This window comes from Melitaea cinxia, chromosome Z (genome assembly GCF_905220565.1).
Source record: "Melitaea cinxia chromosome Z, ilMelCinx1.1, whole genome shotgun sequence".
NCBI lineage: Eukaryota > Metazoa > Arthropoda > Insecta > Lepidoptera > Nymphalidae > Melitaea > Melitaea cinxia.
The window spans coordinates 12,463,783-12,483,987 of record NC_059424.1 but is presented as its reverse complement, the minus strand read 5'-3'; the positions used below and the strand labels follow the sequence as shown (position 1 = coordinate 12,483,987).

Here is a 20,205-nt window from a genome sequence, read left to right as displayed (position 1 = left end):
ATATATATATATATATATATATATATATATATATATATATATATATATATATATATATATATACATATATATAGTTATATATATAACTCCGCTGGCATATATATATATATATATATATATTTGTAGAAAAACAAAAAAATATTTTGCCAGGCCAAATTAGTGTCTGAAATACATTTTTGAATCATAGCTAATAAAGATCTGGGTAGAGACATCCTTGCCCCTCTAGGAACTCGTTTAATAAGCGGGATAAACGACAGAAATAAATATAAAAAAAACAAACATTCAAATAAACTAAGTTGTTTTGATACGCTGGCTTTTGGAAGTAAAAACGGAAACACGACATGACATATGACTATATTCTAGAAAATGTTCATACGTATGCAACTCTACTCCATCACTTATCATTTTATTTACAGGGAAAAAATACAAAAAATCAGTGTATGAAAAAATTGTAAAGTATTATTATTGATATGTAGGATTCTCGGTAGTTTATGTGATTGAATTTTCAACCTTCTTTAAACCTAATCTTGTATAAACAGAGTCAATATGTATTATATATATGTAGTGTAAGAATATGTTGATGAACTTACTCTAAAACATTATCTGTCTAGTGCTGAAATTATTCAGTTTTTTGGCAATCTCATGATTTAGAAGCTAATCCATTATTTCAATTGTTTAAAGTAATGTTATATGCAACATTTCAAAGTAGAGTAATATCATCATCATATATATTAATAAGCTAAGGTTAAGGTAAGATGTTTGCCTCCCTTTTTAGTAAAAACCTCATAATTACTCCACATAAATGACATATCATTTTGTAGATAATTGCTAGCTCTACCGGCTTCCACAACTAAAAAAAACTATTATAACTTTTGTTTTTGTAAATTAATCAGTGTTCGTCGGGGTAGGTTTTTTTTTTTTTTTTTTTTTTTTTTTTTTTTTTTCTCTAAACCTCCGATATGTATGGTCGGAGCCTGTATCTACGTCGTACTCTTTCATTCCAGTTCTATCATTTATGCCTCTCGTACTTTCATTCCTCATACTAATTTCTTTCTCGCGTCCATCATCTTTCATACTCAGGGTGGGTTCCCAAACTAGGTGCTTCCTACTCTACACTATCTTACATATATTTATTTCTTATGAAGCTTATCAGGGTAAAGAAAACAAATAATTTACTTTATTGTCTGCTTTTTTACAATTGTAGGCTTATATGTTTTAACTCAGTGACTTTCTTGAGATACTTTACTATCTCTCAAAAGCTACTATATTATACACTTGTGTTATCTCAGTTATTTTTACAATTTTTCCCATTATCTTATTTCTACTTAATACTATTTTAATTTAATTACAAAGTCTATTTTTTGTCAGACAGTCTTTAACCTTAAACTATTTTACAAATTCCTTATCCTATACTTAATAATCTATGCTACCTAACTATATATAATTATATAATTGGAACATATTAGCTCGCCATTTTGTGAATATTGCGTTTCAATAGTTTGCTGCTGTTTTTAGGACAGGAATCGGTGTTTAAGCTACTGCCTAAGTTGGCTGCATTCATCCTTCCATACATCCGCATTGCACGATTCGGAGGACGCGCGGCGTATCCCTCTTGTTCTGCAGGAACTTTGTTTCACAACAAACTTATAAGTTTCTTCCAGACCCAGAGTCCCTGCAGAATGTCTCGCGCACTCTGTGCCAGGGATACGGAGACTTCTTTTAAATACACCGCTGTGCCGACTATCGCACTGTCAGCAATAAGCGACGGACGATCGCGCCAGCTCGTCCCACCTCCCTCTCACCGGACAGTCACTGCTGAAAGCATTGTGCTGGACACTGTCCAGCTTCGCTCTTCGGCAGTTCCTGCAGGAAGGCGGGATTGATGCCGCGAGGTCCACGCAGTCCACCATTAGGTGCGGGCCGCCACAGTGGCTGCACGCGTCCACCGTTTCCACACAAAATCTTTTGCTATGTCCGTAGGCGAGGCACCTCGAACACTGGACCAGCGGGGACTGGTCCTCGGCTTTTACCCTCTGGAGGTCTATATGCACGTACCCCGCGTTGGTGATCCGATTCCAGAGGGGTGGTGATGTTTCCAACACCACGTGTGCCGTGTGCGGGTTCCTCGCCTTACGGCGATAGCGCACTTTCACTCTGCAGGTCTCCTGGTCGAGACCGTCAAAGAGTTCCCGGTTCTGGTTCTTTAGGGCCTTGAGTATGTCCTCGTCGGTGTTAACCGCGAGGACTCCCCGTAGAAGTAGGAGCGGGTCCCTGTTCTGGACTTCCTCGACCAGAAGACCCTTCCCTTTTGCTTCCACTCGCTCTCTCACTTTCGCTCTTTCGGTGGTGGTGGCGAAAGCCATCACCACCTTCCTGTCTTTCGCCTTTCTTACACGCTCGACCTTGGTCCACCCTTCTTTGGCGTCAACCGCTTCCCTCAATCTGGCGAGGACTTCCTCCCCGGTCATCTGATCGTCCTCCGATGATATCACCAGAGAGTGGAGAGCGGCCGGCGCCTTTAGTGAGGGCCCAGATGTTATCGCCTCGGCGTAAGTTTTCGGAGCAACTCCCGCCTCCTGCTGTTTTTCAATGTTGGCTTTGATGTCCTTAACCATTTCTTGTGTCTCAAGCAGGAGACGAGATTGCTCCTCGACCTTCTCTATAATCGCGCTATTCTGACACTTTTCCTGTTCATCAAGCTGGGCCTCTAAGGTTGTGATCATTACCTCGAACAATTCGTGGGTATTCCTTAGGCCTGCTTCTAATGTTTCCCTTATTTCTTTTTTCAAATATTTTGCAGCGCCCAGGGCTTTTCTGGTCTCATCGAGATTTTCCTTCTCCGCCTCCCTCCATGTCGTGAAAACTCTTCTCTTCGCATTGTAATAGCTGGCTTTTGGAATCTCTTTTCTCTTTATAAGGGGAGTCAGCCTTGTGTCCAGAGATTTTTGAACACTTCCCAACGAGGGCTTAGGAGTTCGCGGAGTCATCGGAATGTGTGTCGACACTTGGGCTCTGCCTGAGACGGTTAACCCTGAGCCTGACATACCGGAGGTGCGTCAAATATTTTTTTTTCTAATAGATCCAATATATAAAAGTCTAGAGAAATTTTCGTCAATTATTAAATCTGCAATAGCAGGGGTAAGTGATTGGTCAACCACTAAAATGACGAGCAAATATGCCCGTATCTTAAGACTATACTAATATTAAACTTAAAACTATCAAAAAGTAGAGAAAACTCTACTTTTTGTCAAGGACTCTAGATAGAGTTACCACGAACGATCAGTTCCAGAGCCCTTTAAGAGAGCTTGTCAATGGTGAAAACCACGTCGCTCTACGACCAGCAGTTCCAGAGATATCCCATCTTCTAATTTTGGTCTTCCGCGCTCCAGATACCTCTGCGTACTTCTTCAAAAAATAGAAATTCGATATCTCAGGAACCCCTGGCCGCAGAATAGCATGCGACGGCTCTCCGTATCGGGCCTTTCGAGATCTTTGACCTCCTGGTCTCGGATTCCAGATTTGAGGGGTCGACTCTACCCAGAGTCCCGAGCCCCACCACCGGACGGAGAAAATCGTGACCAACACAGTATGAAAGTCCCGACTCTCTCCGACTCTTAGAACAGGAGTTATCTGGATTTTTCAATTTCCAAGATGGCCGCCAATATGGCCACCTTATCACGTCAGACGTCTAAAATCGGCTGTATTTGCCCGAATCCTCCCGTTCTTGGGCTCGTTGAAATTGTCTCGACGAGAGCTAACAGCTTATGTCTACCAGAAATTTTTTAAAACAACCCCCGATTTATGGGGTAGAAAAAACCTAGTTTTTATTACAAAAATTTATCGAAAAATTAAAATACAACATAAAAAAATACAAAAATTTTGAGGCTTAAACTAAATATTTATAATATGTGGGAGTGGATTCCGGAGAGATCAGGCCGGGGGTTGCGACCCCACGTGCTCACCCTAAAATTTTAAAAATTTTGTATCTCTGAAACTACTAAGCTGAAAAATCTGAAATTGGGTATGCAGCTAGAAGTTATTAAACGCTATTAAATGAATAAAAAATTTGGGGGTGTCGTCGCTTTTATTTTTACAAAATATAATTTTGAATTTTGAAAATTCACAATATTCCTGATATCTCCGGAACCACTCACCTGATCTTAATGATCGATGCGTCGTTTTGCTGGGTTCGCCGAGACGCGTCGAATGATATACAATACTTGTCTGTAGGCCTTCCGGATCACAAACCACGTGTCCACGTGGTCCGAGGTTTTTTCTTAATAAGTCCGCGAGTTTTTCGCGGAAAAATCTGATCGATACCTCAAAATGTCGGGCTTAATAAGCTCCGTCGGATGACGTAAAAATATTCATATGTCCTCGATTTCCTTTCCGCAGCGTTTCAAGTTTTATGTTTAAAATTTTTGAATTTTCACGGTTTTTCACTTTTTTCACTAGTGAAACGTCCAAATCTTGGAAAACAAAATGCACCACCGTGAAGGGCGTACGAATACGCAAATTTTGGTGTATAATTTGCATATAAACACCCACTTTTAACCACTTTTTAGAATTTTCAAAACTTTTTTCTGCACGGAGCAACAGCGAAATCGACCGTTACCGATGGCGGGAGGCCGGATCACCCCGTGTGTGTAGGTTTGCTGAACTGTACTAATATTATAAACCTGCAAAATTGGTTTATTTGTTTGTTTGTTTTAATTTATTTATTTACGATGATGAGAAAAGTAGTAAATAGAGAGAGAAGGATTATAAAAAACACATAAAAGAATCTTAGAGTGAGAAAGAGTTAATTCTAAGAATAGATGTTTCGCACAAGGATTGTTTTGAGGTGCTGACATACTGACAATGTTATAAGGTATATAGGAACGCAAATATATGGCAACACCAATTCGATGTACGCGGTCATTTCGAATTAACTGAAAACCCGGTAGAAAATAAGAAGTTGAAGGTAAACAAGGTTTAAGCCACGACTCAGAGACAAGGATAGCGTATAGATTTATGTTATCAAATGAGGCCAAAATATCAGGATAATGTGCAGGATTACTCTGAGCGTTTATATGAACAACATTAAAATTCTTTGGAAAAAGTGAAAAATTAAAATTAAGAGATTCGTCGAGTGTTGGGATACTTTGAAAACTGTCTTCACTATTTGTTTCTGTAGAAGAAGAGAAATACAGAAACGCATCATGGTCATCATATAAATTACTGTTATCCATCGTATTTTGATGTACTAAGTATATTTCAAGTAACAAATGTAGGTATTATATATAAAGTATATCTAAAACAATAACAACAAATAATAATAAACAAAATATATATTATAATATAAGTCTTACCCGCCAGCTGTCGAGAAAACATAATAAATTTTGTTCATGTGAGTAAATAAATTAGGAAATTAATTTAATATACTAAACTATTTCAATAATAAAATATTGTAGTAATGTTTTTAGTTTTTTACATGTATATCGAAGGATACAATAGGAACTTAAGAACCCGCGCCAAACTCGTTTAAAGGCTATAATATCCATAGCTCTTTATGAGCAAAAACCGTTGTTTTACATACATACAACATTTTTCACTAAAGTGGCGACGAAATTTTTAATCACTTTAAAAACAGGAGCCGCGCACCTTTTGCATAACCAACCGATCGCTTTGTCAACGAAATTTTACGCTATAATAAAATACAGCGCAGTGGCGAATTTTTAATTCAAACTGAGGCTTTATGTAAACGTTTAGTTAAACAAATATTTAAACCTATTTAATCTCTGCTATGAACTCGCGACATTGCTGTCACAAAGTAGCTGCAAATAACTAAATAAATTGTGTGAAATTTAATGACATTGCAGCTTTTTCACAAAGCAGACGCTTCTCTAAACAAAAACAAACAGGTAGTCAATAAGTTAATTCACTCACTTTAGTTGTTTCGTACGTAATATGACAAGCTACTAATTTTTGCTCTCCTTTATAGTTATAATTTTTGTCTGATGTGATATGATATTAATAAAATAAAAATATCAACGTGACCAATAAAACTAATGTGTGATAAATTGTAATAAAAAACAGATAATCCATGGTTACAAACTAGCGTATAATTACCTAAAGGCTATCTTTCATCTTCAATTGTGAAACATTTTGAAGCGAAAATATTGATAACGGAGAACCAACGAGGGTTTCATTTAAATAGAGGGATTGTTATAATCGACCTGCCAAGCTAGTCGATTTTTTTGCTAGCAAATTGATTTACCAATTTGTTAGCTAAATGCCACTTTTGCATTTTAGTAGCGACTCGGTGCTCTACAACAAATCGATCAATTAAAACCGAACGTTGATCGCCGGCGCTGAATTTCTCCGTATTCATAACATCTACCAATTTCACTCGTGTCTAAAGATTTTACTTTAACGTTGACGGTTAAAAGAGAATAGTTTTTTTAATGTGTTTTGTTTCGTTCATATTCTAACAATATACAGCCGAGTGGATATAAATCGCACACCCTACATTTGCATTTTGATCGCAAAACATTTTTTAAATTTAATGTTGTTTGCGAATAAAACTTAAATTAAAATAAAGTACTCATTATTAGCTTTCTAAACACCCATTATATGTAGACTTAACCTTCGAAATCATTACAATAGCAGCAAAAGATAGAATGACCCAAATTCACTCGTTACAGGTAGTTCGGTTTGTAAGACTTTGAGCAGGTATAAAAGGCTTAAAATATATATATATATATATATATATATATATATATATATATATATTATTTAAAGATAATGGTTTATTACAACGGGGTATCCCAAGAGAGGGATCGGCCGCTTGGGACCTATTTTATGGCCACCTCGATCGCCTGACCTAAACCCAATAGACTTCTTTTATTGAGGCTGCTTAAAAAAAAGTATACGAAAAACAAGTTGCAACAATACAAGAACTTCGTCAACGTGTTTTGGATCATCATTACAGCCTATACAGTCCACTGCTGGACATAGGCCTCCACAAGTTTACGCCAAAAATAACGTGAACTCATGTGTTTTGCCCATAGTCACCACGCTGGGCAGGCGGGTTGGTGACCGCAGGGCTGGCTTTGTCGTACCGAAGACGCTGCTGCCCGTCTTCGGCCTGTGTATTTCAAAGCCAGCAGTTGGATGGTTATCCCGCCACCGGTCGGCTTTTTAAGTTCCAAGGTGGTAGCAGAACTGTGTTATCCCTTAGTCGCCTCTTACGACACCCACGGGAAGAGAGGGGGTGGCTTCTTTAGTACCGTAGCCCCACAGTAACGTGTTTTGGATGCGGCTCGAGAAATTGGATAGCGCAGGTATTCGCGCCTATTAAAAAGGTCGTTCATAAGAAGATGTAGAGTCTGTATTAAAGTAGGTGGCAAACAATTTGAGCATTTATTATAAAACTACCTATTTGAAATTGTACCTACCTATTTGAAATTGTTGTTTAAATTTTTATAAAATCCTAACCACCCCAAAATACACTTTCACTGATTTTCAAAATAAAGTTCTTATTTTATTATTTGTTTTGGTTCTAAGAAAAATAGGGCTAGAGAAACATAGGTAGCAATAACTCGGTAATTTGACAATAAAAAAATTGAGTGTAATACCATTTAAGAAACTTTATAAAATAGGCATGTTTTTTAAGCTATTAGCTACCTAGGTCTTCCTACGTTTTTTTTATACCTCAGGTGCTCAACCTTTATCATAAAAAAATTCGAATACACTATTTTTTATTTTTAAGTGTTTGAAAAAAAAGAAACATTTGTGGATAGAATTATTATATAATGCGCGATAGCAAGGCCCATTATCCACATCTTTTTTTTTAGAGAAAATCAATTCGTTATTATTAAACGTGCCCCCCCCCCGCACCTACGGGGTTATCCTTTAATTACCGGACATTCTGTATACGACTAAAAAGTCAGAAAGTCGTTTTTGTAATAATAACAGATTTACTTTTAGTTTTTTTTTTATTCTGGCTAGTAATGAAAACGATGATTGTGCCTATGCTGTATAGATTTATGTTGACCTCTGCTGTTCACTCTTTACCGCTCCAGATAATATTTTGATCTAGCAGCAGAGTTTAGTTTATGTGGTATGGTGAATGTTACACGTAGACGTTACTCATACGTGAGGCGTATACTGTTATAAGTTTTATACATATACATAGTCTGGCCATAAATAGTTACAATTAAAAATAAACGAAATATTACACTTGAATTTGAAATTGCATTTTTATATGATTGTTGATTGTGTTTTCTCATTTTCGCACCAATACATTGTAAAATATTTTGTGATATTACAATGTAGTGGGGTGATAAAGAGAACCGAATCGGTGCCATTGCATTACACAAACTAGGTATGAAACCAAATACAATTTTAAAAACTTTCCATACGCTTGGTATTAGACAAAAGTTTGTGTACCGGGCTGTTGATAGGTACAGTGAAACCTCCTCTGCTTGTGACAGAAAAAGATCTGACCGTCCACGTAGTGTTCGTACAAAAAAGGTGATTAAAGAAATAAGGGAAATAATTCGAACAAATCCTGTCCGAAAGCAAAAGATTTTATCTCGGGATATGAGGATAGCACCTAGAACCATGTCGTGTATTTTAAAAGATGAGTTAGAACTTGCAGCCTATAAGAGACGCACTGGTCATTTCTTAACTGATAATTTAAAAAATAATAGGGTGGTAAAATCAAAGCAACTACATAAGCGGTACGCAAAGGGTGGTCACAGAAAAATTTTGTTTCCACACCACAACCATACAAACAAAATGAGCCTATTTATGCTTAAAGCTCTAAGGAAGCTTCCGACTCCAATTATCCGACTTCAGTAATGGTTTGGTGGGGTGTTTGCTATGAAGGAGTGACTGAGCCATATTTTTGTTATCAAATATCGGCACAAGTGTCTCAAGATACCTTAAGAAGATAGTCTGAAATCTGACGACTGGCTGTCGTTTAGTCCGTATCTTAAACCGCTGGATTATGATTTATGGATGGCTTTTAAAAAACTTAATAAGCCGCGATAAAATTGTTTCATTTAAAAAAAATGTTTTTTTCTTCGTAACTACATTTAGGGCAACACTATATCAATGTTCGTTATAGCTCGCGTACATATATATATATATAACTTCCACCAAGGCCCTCCCCCATAACTTAAGGGTATAAAAATAGACGCTGTTTGATTCTCAGACCTACCTATATGCACACAAAATTTCATAAAAATCGGTTCAACCGTTTCGGAGGAGAATTGTAACTTATTAAATAAATTAATTAATTTTTAGCTTAACAAATTCAACACTGTTCGTTAATTAAAATTATATTTTTATTCTGCTATTTATTTCTTATTCGGTTAACATCATTTTAAATTTTATCACTATATTTCATTTTCCTTAAAAGTTATATGTATATCTAATTGTGTACATATAGATTCCTCATGATGCCGAAATAATTCAAAGCAAAATATATAAATACAAAGTTTTCGCATAGATGTTAATAGTTACTAAATACATTTTAATTATAGCAAGGTAGTATAGGAGTTCGAAAATCTAAGAAGCTACAGGTTGGTACGAGTATGTGCGCTCTACAGGTTGCCTCTGTAAGTTATAAACGAGCCCGGTGTAATTCTTGCAGACTAGGGTTTTAGTTTAAGTCTGGCAATTCTAAACCGTTATTATTGCTAAAACTTCTACAAGTTATCCTCTTATTAATTGCTAACTGCCAGCCTTGACTTCGCAAAACTTGCTTAATAGCGTAAGGTTTATTATTTCTGAAATGAAAAGTGTTATATGCAAACGTCAAACACAAATATTAATTTAATTATATATTTGTAATTTATAATTTTAATATTATAATAATAAAAATATAATTTATAATATACTATTTATATAAATCACGTCTATTATTTATATAAATTATAAATTAAATTAATATTAGTCTTATGTATATAACTATGTTAATAAATATTGTTCAGTTCGCAGAGCTACAATATTACAAACAGACACTCCAATTTTATTTATTTGTATAGATAATTAATTTTGATTGTATCCAAGTTTTTATTACAATATTCCACATACAGTATATATATAATATCGCACCTTTAATAAAACAAAGATGTAAGTCAAAATTTGTGGATTTGGAGATTTTACAATAAAACCCGTCTTCGTCGCGTAAAGAATAGTTAGACTTCGACTCCGGCGTTTTAACTATAAGATACAGAGAGATACGCGACTGTTGCTCTCTTTTCTATCAACTGGAACTGACAAGTCAGTTCTTATAAAGTGGCGTGATTCAGAGATGCACCGGCAGTGAGCGGAGATTGAAGTGCTGCTGTTTTGAGTAACATCAAATAATTCGATATTAGATTAAAAGGGATTTAAAATAAAAAGATGATTTTTGTTATACTTCATTCTCTCAGAAAACGCATTTGATAATGATGTGTAACATTTGGATTTACTTCGGTTTTGTTTTAAAAATTGACAAATTTTACAAAGTTAACGCCTAACACTTCAGTTTTATATTGAAATATATGCCTTAGTTGTTGGAGTAATTGTTTAAGTATCACTTTATTGTAATAAATAAGGCTGTTTATAAAAGTCACTTTTGTTTACTTCTTTTTATTATTTAGAATGACGAAAGATAAGTAAAAACTTTCAACATTAATTCCCTTTTCGTGTAAAAGTTAAGAATAACTTGTAACTGTTGTGCTTATTTGTATAGGTTTTGAAAATGGTCTTAGAGCTCACAATTTTTTTTAAGTTTAATACCACATTCAGAAACTGAACACCACAATGAAGAGTTACAGCGTATCGAGCGTAAAAGTTATAAGATAAACATAATAGTGTATCATTACAACCTATACAGTCCACTGCTGGACATAGGCCTCCACAAGCTTTCGCCAAAAATAACGTGAACTTATGTGTTTTGCCCATAGTCACCACGCTGGGCAGGCGGGTTGGTGACCGCAGTACAGGCTTTGTCGCACCGAAGACGCTGCTGCCCGTCTTCGGCCTGTGTATTTCAAAGCCAGCAATTGGATGGTTATCCCGCCACCGGTCGGCTTTTTAAGTAATATAATAATAGTGTAATAAGTTATAATTTTTTTTTTCATCTGATTACTGTAATAAATGTGAAAGTTTATGAGGATGACGTATGGATGGATGATTGTTACTCTTTTATGGCAAAACGACTAAATAGATCATTGTCATTCAACAATGCTGCTATTTTGACGTTAAATAATTATGATTATTATTCATCCTTAAAATATACTACAGTGTTATGAACTATTGTTATTTTAGACTCAAGAAGTTATGCAGGTTGAAGAGGAAAATCAACAAAATACATATATCTCCAGAGCCCAAAAATGTAACTGCAGAGCTGACGAAAATGATGACACCGACTCAATATTTTACTGTCACTTATGAGTTGACGAGAAAAATGACACCTAAATAATAGTAGCCATTTACAGTCCTCTAGTTCGTCTTCAAGATCATCTTCATCTAGTTCCGATTCATCTCGCTCATCATCGTCAAGCTCTTCTAGCTCATCTTCATCCAGTTTTTCAAGCTCCAATAGTTCAATGCCTACCCAAAACCCTGCCCCACAAAACGTTACAACGGATTGTAAAGAAAAGACGTCTTACACCAATTCACCACAAAAAACTGAGCAAAATATGAGCAAATTCAGCTGAGAGAGCGACGAAATTACAATAGTGTGGCCAGTTACAATATTTCTCCAGTATACACAGATCTAAGTGACGTCGACCTGAGTGACGACGATGCACTGTAGATTTTAATACGTTGTTTAATAAGCCTGTCAACAGAAGAAATTTTATGTTTGAAAATCAAAGTTCTTGTGACTCTGACTGCAATAATAAACCAAATATTTGTCAGTCAGTTCAGCCTATTGCAATGCACTGCTGGACATAGGCCTCCCCAAGTTCGCGCTAGACATCCCGGTTTTCCGCAATCCTCATCCAGCTTACACTGGCAATCTTAGGTAGATCGTCGGTCCAACGGGCCAGAGGACGTCACACACTGTGTTTGCCAAGACGCGTCTGCTCCAATAGCCACCGGTCCTGCGCCACAGATGACCAGCCCACTGCCACTTCAACTTGCTAATTCTGTGGACTATATCGGTTACTTTCGTTCTCTCGCGGTAGTCTCGTTTCTAATCCTATCTTTGAGGGAAACCCCAAGCATGGCCAGTTCCATTGCACGTTGAGAGACTTTATATTTGTGGACCAGTCCCTTCGTCAGTGTCCATGTCTCGGCTCGGTATGTTAACACAGGCAGGACGTATTGCTCGAAGACTTTTGTCTTCAAGCATTGCGGAATCTTCGAAGTGAAGACTCGATGAAGCCTGCCAAATGCCGCCCAGCCCCACCGAATCCTCCTATCGGCCTCCTTCTCAAAGTTGTTGCGGCCTAGTTGGATAGTATGGCCTAAGTAAATATAATCCTGAACAATTTAGAGAAGGGTACCATCGACCGATACCTGTCTCGGTATGACTTGGTTGTTAGACATAACTTTCGTTTTGTCCAAGTTCATACAGAGAACGACACGTCGGGAGGACTCGTTTAGACCGGCTAGCATTTGGCCTAACTCATCTAACGTGTCCGCAAAGATGACGATATCGTCGGCGAAACGAAGGTGAGAGATGTATTCACCGTTGACATTGATGCCTTGTTCAAGGTCTTAAAGATATCCTCCAGCGCAGTGGTAGACAGTTTTGGTGATATTACATCTTGCTGTCTTACCCCAGGCCGCAGGGAAATAGGTATTGTTCTCTGGTCCTGGACATGAACGGTCATCGTCGTTGCGTCGTACATACATCTCAGTACCACGATATATCGCCAGTCGATATGACATCTCTGCAGAGAGTCCAGGACAGCCCAGGTCTCGACACAGTTGAAGGCTTTCTCGCAGTCCACAAATTCCATACACAGCGGCTGATTATATGTCTCTGTCTTTTGAATAATCTGTCGAACAGTATGGATGTGGTCTACGGTGTTGTAGCCATTTCGAAACCCAACCTGCTCTGGTGGTTGGAATTCGTCGAGTCTTATGGCGAGACGATTCAAATGTGCAGAAAATATTGATTCCGACGGTATTTAACTTAGGGTTTCACCAACCAAAAACAGGTCAGTGTGATCTATGTGTATCATTTGATAATTCAAACAATGAGCAAAAACAAGATGATAGACATTATAAGAAAGAAGAGACTGCTGATTTTTATACTATTTACTAGCTGACCCCGCAAACTTTGTTTTGCCATATATGTTATTAAACCCCTTAATCCCCCCCCCCTTTAACTTAGGGGTATGAAAAATAGATGTTGTTCGATTCTCAGACCTACCCGATATGCACACAAAATTTCGTGTGAATCGGTCTAGCCGTTTCGGAGGAGTTTAACTACAAACACCGCGACACGAGAATTTTATATATTAGATTATTTGTGGTTAGTAATTATTTGTGATTTTAGGAGATATTTCCTAGAGACTAATTGTACCTAATTCTTATAATAGTGTATAGTTTTTGTTTTGTTTAAAAAACAATATTTGTAGCCATAAAGAGATATATAAATATGAGATGATTAATAAAAATTTGTTTAATTTAAAAAAAAGGTGATAAATTTCAGTTTTCGTTTTGTAAAAAAATGATGCATTAATACATACAACGTCATAATTACAATTAAATAATCATAAAACGAAACATTGTGATTTATTTTTAAAACTTTTTGTTATGATTTAATACTAAAGAGAATTTTTTTGAAATACTACCTAAAATATTAAGTAATTTTTGGCATAAAGAGATTTAAGTCGGAACTTTTTTTTCATCTCCATTTTACAGCTATTATAGACTGTAACACAGTTGTTTTTCTATTATTCTATTAATCTCTGTACTTTAAACTACTGATATCAATAGTAAAAGTCATTAAGAGCATTACAAATAATTAGTAATTTTTAATCAAACACAATGCGGAAAAAGTGCTAAACTTCAAACGCCAATTCCCACAATTTGCGATTTTTGAGTTACATCTTTGTTTTATTAAGGGTGCGATATATTCCATAGACAAACAGGCACCTGGATATTCGAAGAATTTTACTGATTTATTCAAACATCGTCATCATTCATCTTTTCGAAAAATGCCTTCATCGTTGTAGTAAAACAACCCATTTAATTTACCTTCTTACATAGATACTATAGTACCTGGGTGACCGAGTTTAGCTCGGTATTTTTTTTTTAGTAAATCGTGTCTTTTAGAAATCATATTTCAATACAAACTACATATTGATAAAACATGAATAATATCTTTCGATCTTACCGACATAATAATAAAAATATGAACTAGTTATTTCATCATTGTTAGTTTTAGATATTACAACATCTTTCTGTTACAAAATAGAACTAACATAATAAGAAAATAATTCTTATTCTTTTTAACTTAATTTTTATTTTTATTTTAACTTTAATTTTGATTTTAATTGTAAATTTGATTTTTAATTTTTATTTGTCTTTTTAACATTTTTTTTGTTCCATAATGCCCTAATGCCTTTATTTTAGAATTTCTTTATTGCTTAGTTTTTTTTCTCTCCCTGGCTATTAATTAATTTATAATAGTATTATTATTAAGTATTTGATATGGAACTGTTAATGTTAAGCATCTCTTCTTAACTTGGTTATATGTTCTTCTTTAATATCGGAAACTGTTATTGGTTGAGTGATACTATTGTGTATGTATTTCTATATATTGCTACAATACTGTTTGTTTACAAAACAAAAGAAAAAAAATAAAGAAAAACTAATTGTACGTTTCTTGCTACAACTTCGTTATTTGGAGATTGAAATAACAAAGTTTATATTATAGTAAAAATACGAGTACATAAGTATGTATTCTTATATGTAGGCATCTAGTACATATGTATGTACTCGTAGATTAGGTACTTCTACAATTTTAAAGGAAAAAATACTATAATAATTTACTCTTTCGTAAAGTTAGTTTTAACGATTGTGAAACGTATGTATTAAAAAACACTCAAATTTTATGTTACTAATTCATTTTTTTTTATATTCGCAGGTTACACTGAGGAGCAGCCTTCCACGCAATTCACCGCACAACTACCGAACGAGGTGAGCCCGGCTCCCCCCGGCCCCTCTCAGCCGGCGCCTCAGCCTCTGTCCTACGCACTTCTGCACCTCTCCACCTCCGACTCAACAGAACAACCTTTTCTCCAAGTACAGCTCCAGTCTTCGCCTGTCTCCTCTCCTCCGCCACCGGCGAGCGGCAAATCCAATTCGATGTGCTACTCTAGCACAGGCACCCTTCTATCTCTACCACCAAAGAAGAAGGACATTTATCGCCCTTACTGTCTCGGCGACCGCGCGTACCTCCATCGGGCCGAAGAGGATCTTAACGCTGCGCACGCTATTCTCGATTTAAGTCAGCATGCAGTATTCCTGTCGACACCGCCGCGCACCGACCCTTCACCCCCGGAACAACCACCGCCTCTGCCCGAAACTTCTCAGGAGCAGACAACGGAGCGTCCAAGAGAAACCGTCGCTTATACTTATGACGCCTTTTTCGTTAGCGATGGACGTTCGAAACGTAAAAATTACGCAAACGCACCAGTCGAAAGCGCCCAGCAGCCGGAACAAAAGTCGAAGTATACCTGTAGCGAATGCGGAAAACGTTATGCAACCTCTTCAAATCTTTCTCGACATAAACAAACACACCGCAGTCTCGACTCGGTAGCTGCAAAGCGTTGCGGAGAATGCGGCAAAGCTTACGTGTCGATGCCGGCACTCGCCATGCACGTGCTAACGCACCAGCTCTCGCACGTATGCGGCGTTTGCGGTAAATTGTTCTCACGACCTTGGTTGCTGCAAGGTCACCTCCGCTCTCATACCGGCGAAAAGCCATATGGATGTGCACACTGTGGAAAGGCATTTGCAGATCGTTCTAACTTACGGGCACACATGCAAACACACTCAGCGGATAAAAACTTTGAATGCCTACGTTGCCATAAAACTTTCGCCCTAAAGAGCTACCTCAATAAACACCAAGAATCGGCGTGTGTGCGCGACGACGAGTCACCCTCATCGGAATCCCCTGCCGCCGCATCCGGATAAATGCGCGACCGAACCTAACGCAACCAGGGACCGTAATCACTGTTGTAAGATTTACATATAAACTTAAAGTATTATTATGAATTTAGTTTACTAGCATAATTATTATAAATATATACAAATTCTAAAATAGGTAGACGCGCACGGCCCGAAGCAGAGACGAATGTCCGCTAAGTGTGTCGTGCCGCAATCGAGCAACGTTTCGCAAACAACGAATCACGTACGACCCCGTAGCGCCGCAACAGCGGCTATAGGCCGTAGCGATAAACGTCCTTATAACGTCAAACATTGAATTATGTATGTATATACATGTCGATAAAATATACCCTTATATACATAGAAGTAAAAAATACGAATGAAACTAATATCTTTTGTAGGTGATTTTTACAAACAGCGAAGTAGGTTAGAATATTAGGTTTAAGACAAAGTGGAGTCACAAGCACCAGTGCCGAGTTCGTTAGGGGACGAAGGCGGAGCGCCCGAGCGCGCCGCGTCGTCCGTCTCGGTGAGGAACTTGCTAAAACTTTCCGTCCGAAGCTCCACACACTGCGTCGCGTCGCCGGGCACTCGCCGCCGCCCGCGACAGTGCCTTAGCGGCGACCGCGCGCCCGACACCACACCCCTCTCGTCTCTCATACTTCAACGTACGTCCATATGTTTAACGCGCAATTCCTTAATCCTTCATCATCACTGTATTGTCATTTAAGTTGTCGAGCAACTTTACGGACAATTTTGTTTTCCGAAACCATCATTTTTAATTATCTCATAATTCATAAAATATTTGAGTGAAATTTAAATGTAACACATATATTATTAAAATAAATGGTTATGGACGGGCGGCGGCGAGCCACGCGACGGCTATATGGGACGGGCTTCGCCGCGTCACTCAGCGAGCATGCCTTTAGATTGAGTGTGTTATTAGTGTCAAGTCGAACATAATTGGCAATAAACTAGTTTAGAATAAGGTAGTATTAACGATAGGTTACTGAGGTGAGCACGAGGTGCTCGGAAGAAATGGGTATTCGAAAAGCAATAATAATGTAGGCACTATCAAGTCGCGCACCGATGTCAATGGACGCAGCAGACTTAATACTATCCCCGTAGCGTTCCGTAGCTCTCGTAGAGGAGTGTGACATCTGCTACGCAGAGGGCTCGAAAGTGTTCCTCGTGCACAAGTACAAGTGCAAGTATGTATTCATGCGATGTACTTCTCTACACGTAGGTATTATTAGCACAAGTCTGGATTGCATAAATTTTCCACCCTCTACGTCGTCGACGTCACCCCTAGCAAATTAGTTGAAGCCTCGCGAGTCAATTCTTTATCAGTGAATTTCAGTTAACCCTGTCAATTAAAAAATCCTCTATTTAAAGTTCCTGTACGGTTAAATAAATCAACAGTTAGATGTAGATTTAAGATTTGTTTTATTTATTCACAATTGACTGACAACATTAAGTTTTATTACAAAGAAAACCTTTCATATTTTTGTTATTAGTTTGAAACATACATAACGCGTTCGAAAACAATGCACATTTTTTATTATTTATATTTATACGTATAAATGATAGTATCATTGATATGGCCATGCTTTACCAGACAATGGTTGCGCGTAACAAGCAATATAATATTAATGTATAAGCAATATTATGGTAGAATTTACGTAGTTTATATTCATCGTTTATTGATATTTGGTAGATGTTTTTGGTGCTTCGAAGTCTTGAATAAATTGATAAATTATTGAAACGAAATTAACATCGAACATTGTGTAACTTATTATTATATTGTGATACCAATATTGTTTTCAATGTTAAATTACTATTCTTATTACTTCATTACTTCTAATTTCCGTCACTTACCCTCCATTGTTTCCTCCTCTTATCTATTGAAATTTCAAGCCATTTGTGTAGAATCTAGCGTTTGTACTCTTTAACATAACCCTTCAATTAACCCTAGTGACATTATCTATCTAGTCCCTTTTGTCTTCGTAGATGCTAAAATATTGGCTTTTAAAACAACTTAATCGAGATATTTTATTCAAATATATATACTAACGTTATTGTAGTTGTAGAGGAAATACGTTAAGCTAGTAACAGTAAGCAATATTGATAATGATGAAACCAATTTATATACAAAAATATATAACGATATTTTAATGTAAATATTTGATTGTGTACCAAATTTTCTTCTTTACAACTATAGCAGTAGACTTACAATTGCTATAATTACGTATAGAATAGCTAATAATAATAAATGGACTGAAGAGTCTTCAACTAATAAAATTTAAAATATCAAAACCAAAACTTAAAAAAAAAATTATATAAAAACATTTCGTACGTTCTAAGGAATTACTAAGAATATTCTTTTATTTTAAAAATCTAAAAAAGCTATGTTATAATTAAAACAAAACATTTCCTACGACGTAGCTGATAGTAGAATTGATAGTTTGGAAGAATGTTGGATCTAATTTTGATTGCAACAAGAACACTCGTCGCAGACTAACGACTGTTTTTGGGATTTTGTTTATAGGATTTTTTTGTAAAAGATAATGAAATTAACACTTATATTCAAAAGTTCAAGCTTCATTACTTAATTAAAACTCGAAATATAGGTACCAACTGTAACAGTTAAATATTAGTTTAATTTGATTGCTATAATTTATTAATAATATAAGAGTAGAAGATATCAAATTTTAAATTATCAAAAAATAATAGTTACACAAATAATCATATTGCATAAAAAAGTAATTTTTTTATTACAAACATTATATAAACAAACGTATTATAAATATCGACGTATTTATAATATTATTATTATTATTTATATAAATGTAGAGTTTCAACATGTTATTTTATAATAGGTTTTTCAATACCTATTATATATTATTTTACAATGCTGAGCGTATTTAAGAAGGCTCCGACGTCACAATTCATTGGTTCCTTTTGACAAATTGTATATAAATGATACGAAATAGAAGTTTTTAAAAATTTATAGATTTATAATAAAACACAATTACAGTGATATAATAACATTTAAGATTGTCCAAATTAGCAATATCTAAGCAATAATACACTATAGCAATCTAGCGATAACTTAGACCTAGAAATATATTTAAAAAAAAATGACATCGTAAAAGCAATATTATTTACTTTAATATTCATTAAGTCTTAGATTTAGTTTAGCGTAAACAGCATTGAAGTAATATTGGCGCTGATAGAGTGTATCACATGTGGAAGCTGGACAACGATCACAAAGATTTGTGCAAAATGAATTTAGAATGCTATAAATTGATATTTTGTAAAATTTCCGCGTGTTTGTGCGTATATTTTTTATTTGTAATGTTACCGGAAGAAGCTCTGATACTGTTTAATTCATCAAGATTATTTTTTGCATAAAATACATAAATTAAACTACGCTACTTTAAACGATAGTTAGCTCACTTTTATTAGCTGAGATTTTTTAACAATCTTTTTAATTATTTCTCTTTTTGTTATTACTTTAATATCAAAGAAGAGAGACAGCTAAAAGCGTATAATTCCATTTTACTGCTATGCCACCTCAGTACAGATGTATTACACGTAAAATATAGACACACAATTAACTTTTCATCTTTGTTAAAATATTGAGAAACGGAATGGCATTTTTTAAAATAAACAAAATAAAACTTCAACTGTAATTCTATCATAAAAATATAAAATTGTATGTTATGTAATATTTTTGTATTACTTTTTTCTTAACTTTTGTAGGTGTATTTATGACGTAGTCACCGCATATAGGTTTGTAAGATATTTTGCTTAAGATAGAAGTATGTCCCACGAGTTAGGAATTATTGTAGTATTTTGAAAGTTATATTTATATGAATCGTATAAAAGCAATAAAACAACGATAGCAATAATATCGAAGTTGACAACGAATTTTTTTTGTGGTTTTTATTATTGAATTGTAGGTTATTAAGCGTGTATGTTACGTTTTGAAAAATTGAAGACGTTTAATAAATAAAAGTAGGTATTATTATTAGACAAACATATACACAACGTTATGAAATATCCAGTTATATTTTTACTCTTAAGTAT

At 35.8% G+C, this 20,205-nt stretch overlaps 1 protein-coding gene across 1 annotated transcript in view; it reads left to right on the top strand.

The window, feature by feature from the left end:
• LOC123668808 (transcriptional repressor scratch 2-like) overlaps positions 1–16,140 on the top strand; it is a 30,281-nt gene extending 14,141 nt beyond the window's left edge. The window contains exon 2 of the mRNA XM_045602500.1: positions 15,089–16,140. Within this exon, the coding sequence (XP_045458456.1) occupies positions 15,089–16,140 (1,052 nt within the window). The remainder of the gene's footprint in view (positions 1–15,088) is intronic.
• Positions 16,141–20,205: the final 4,065 nt, after the last annotated feature.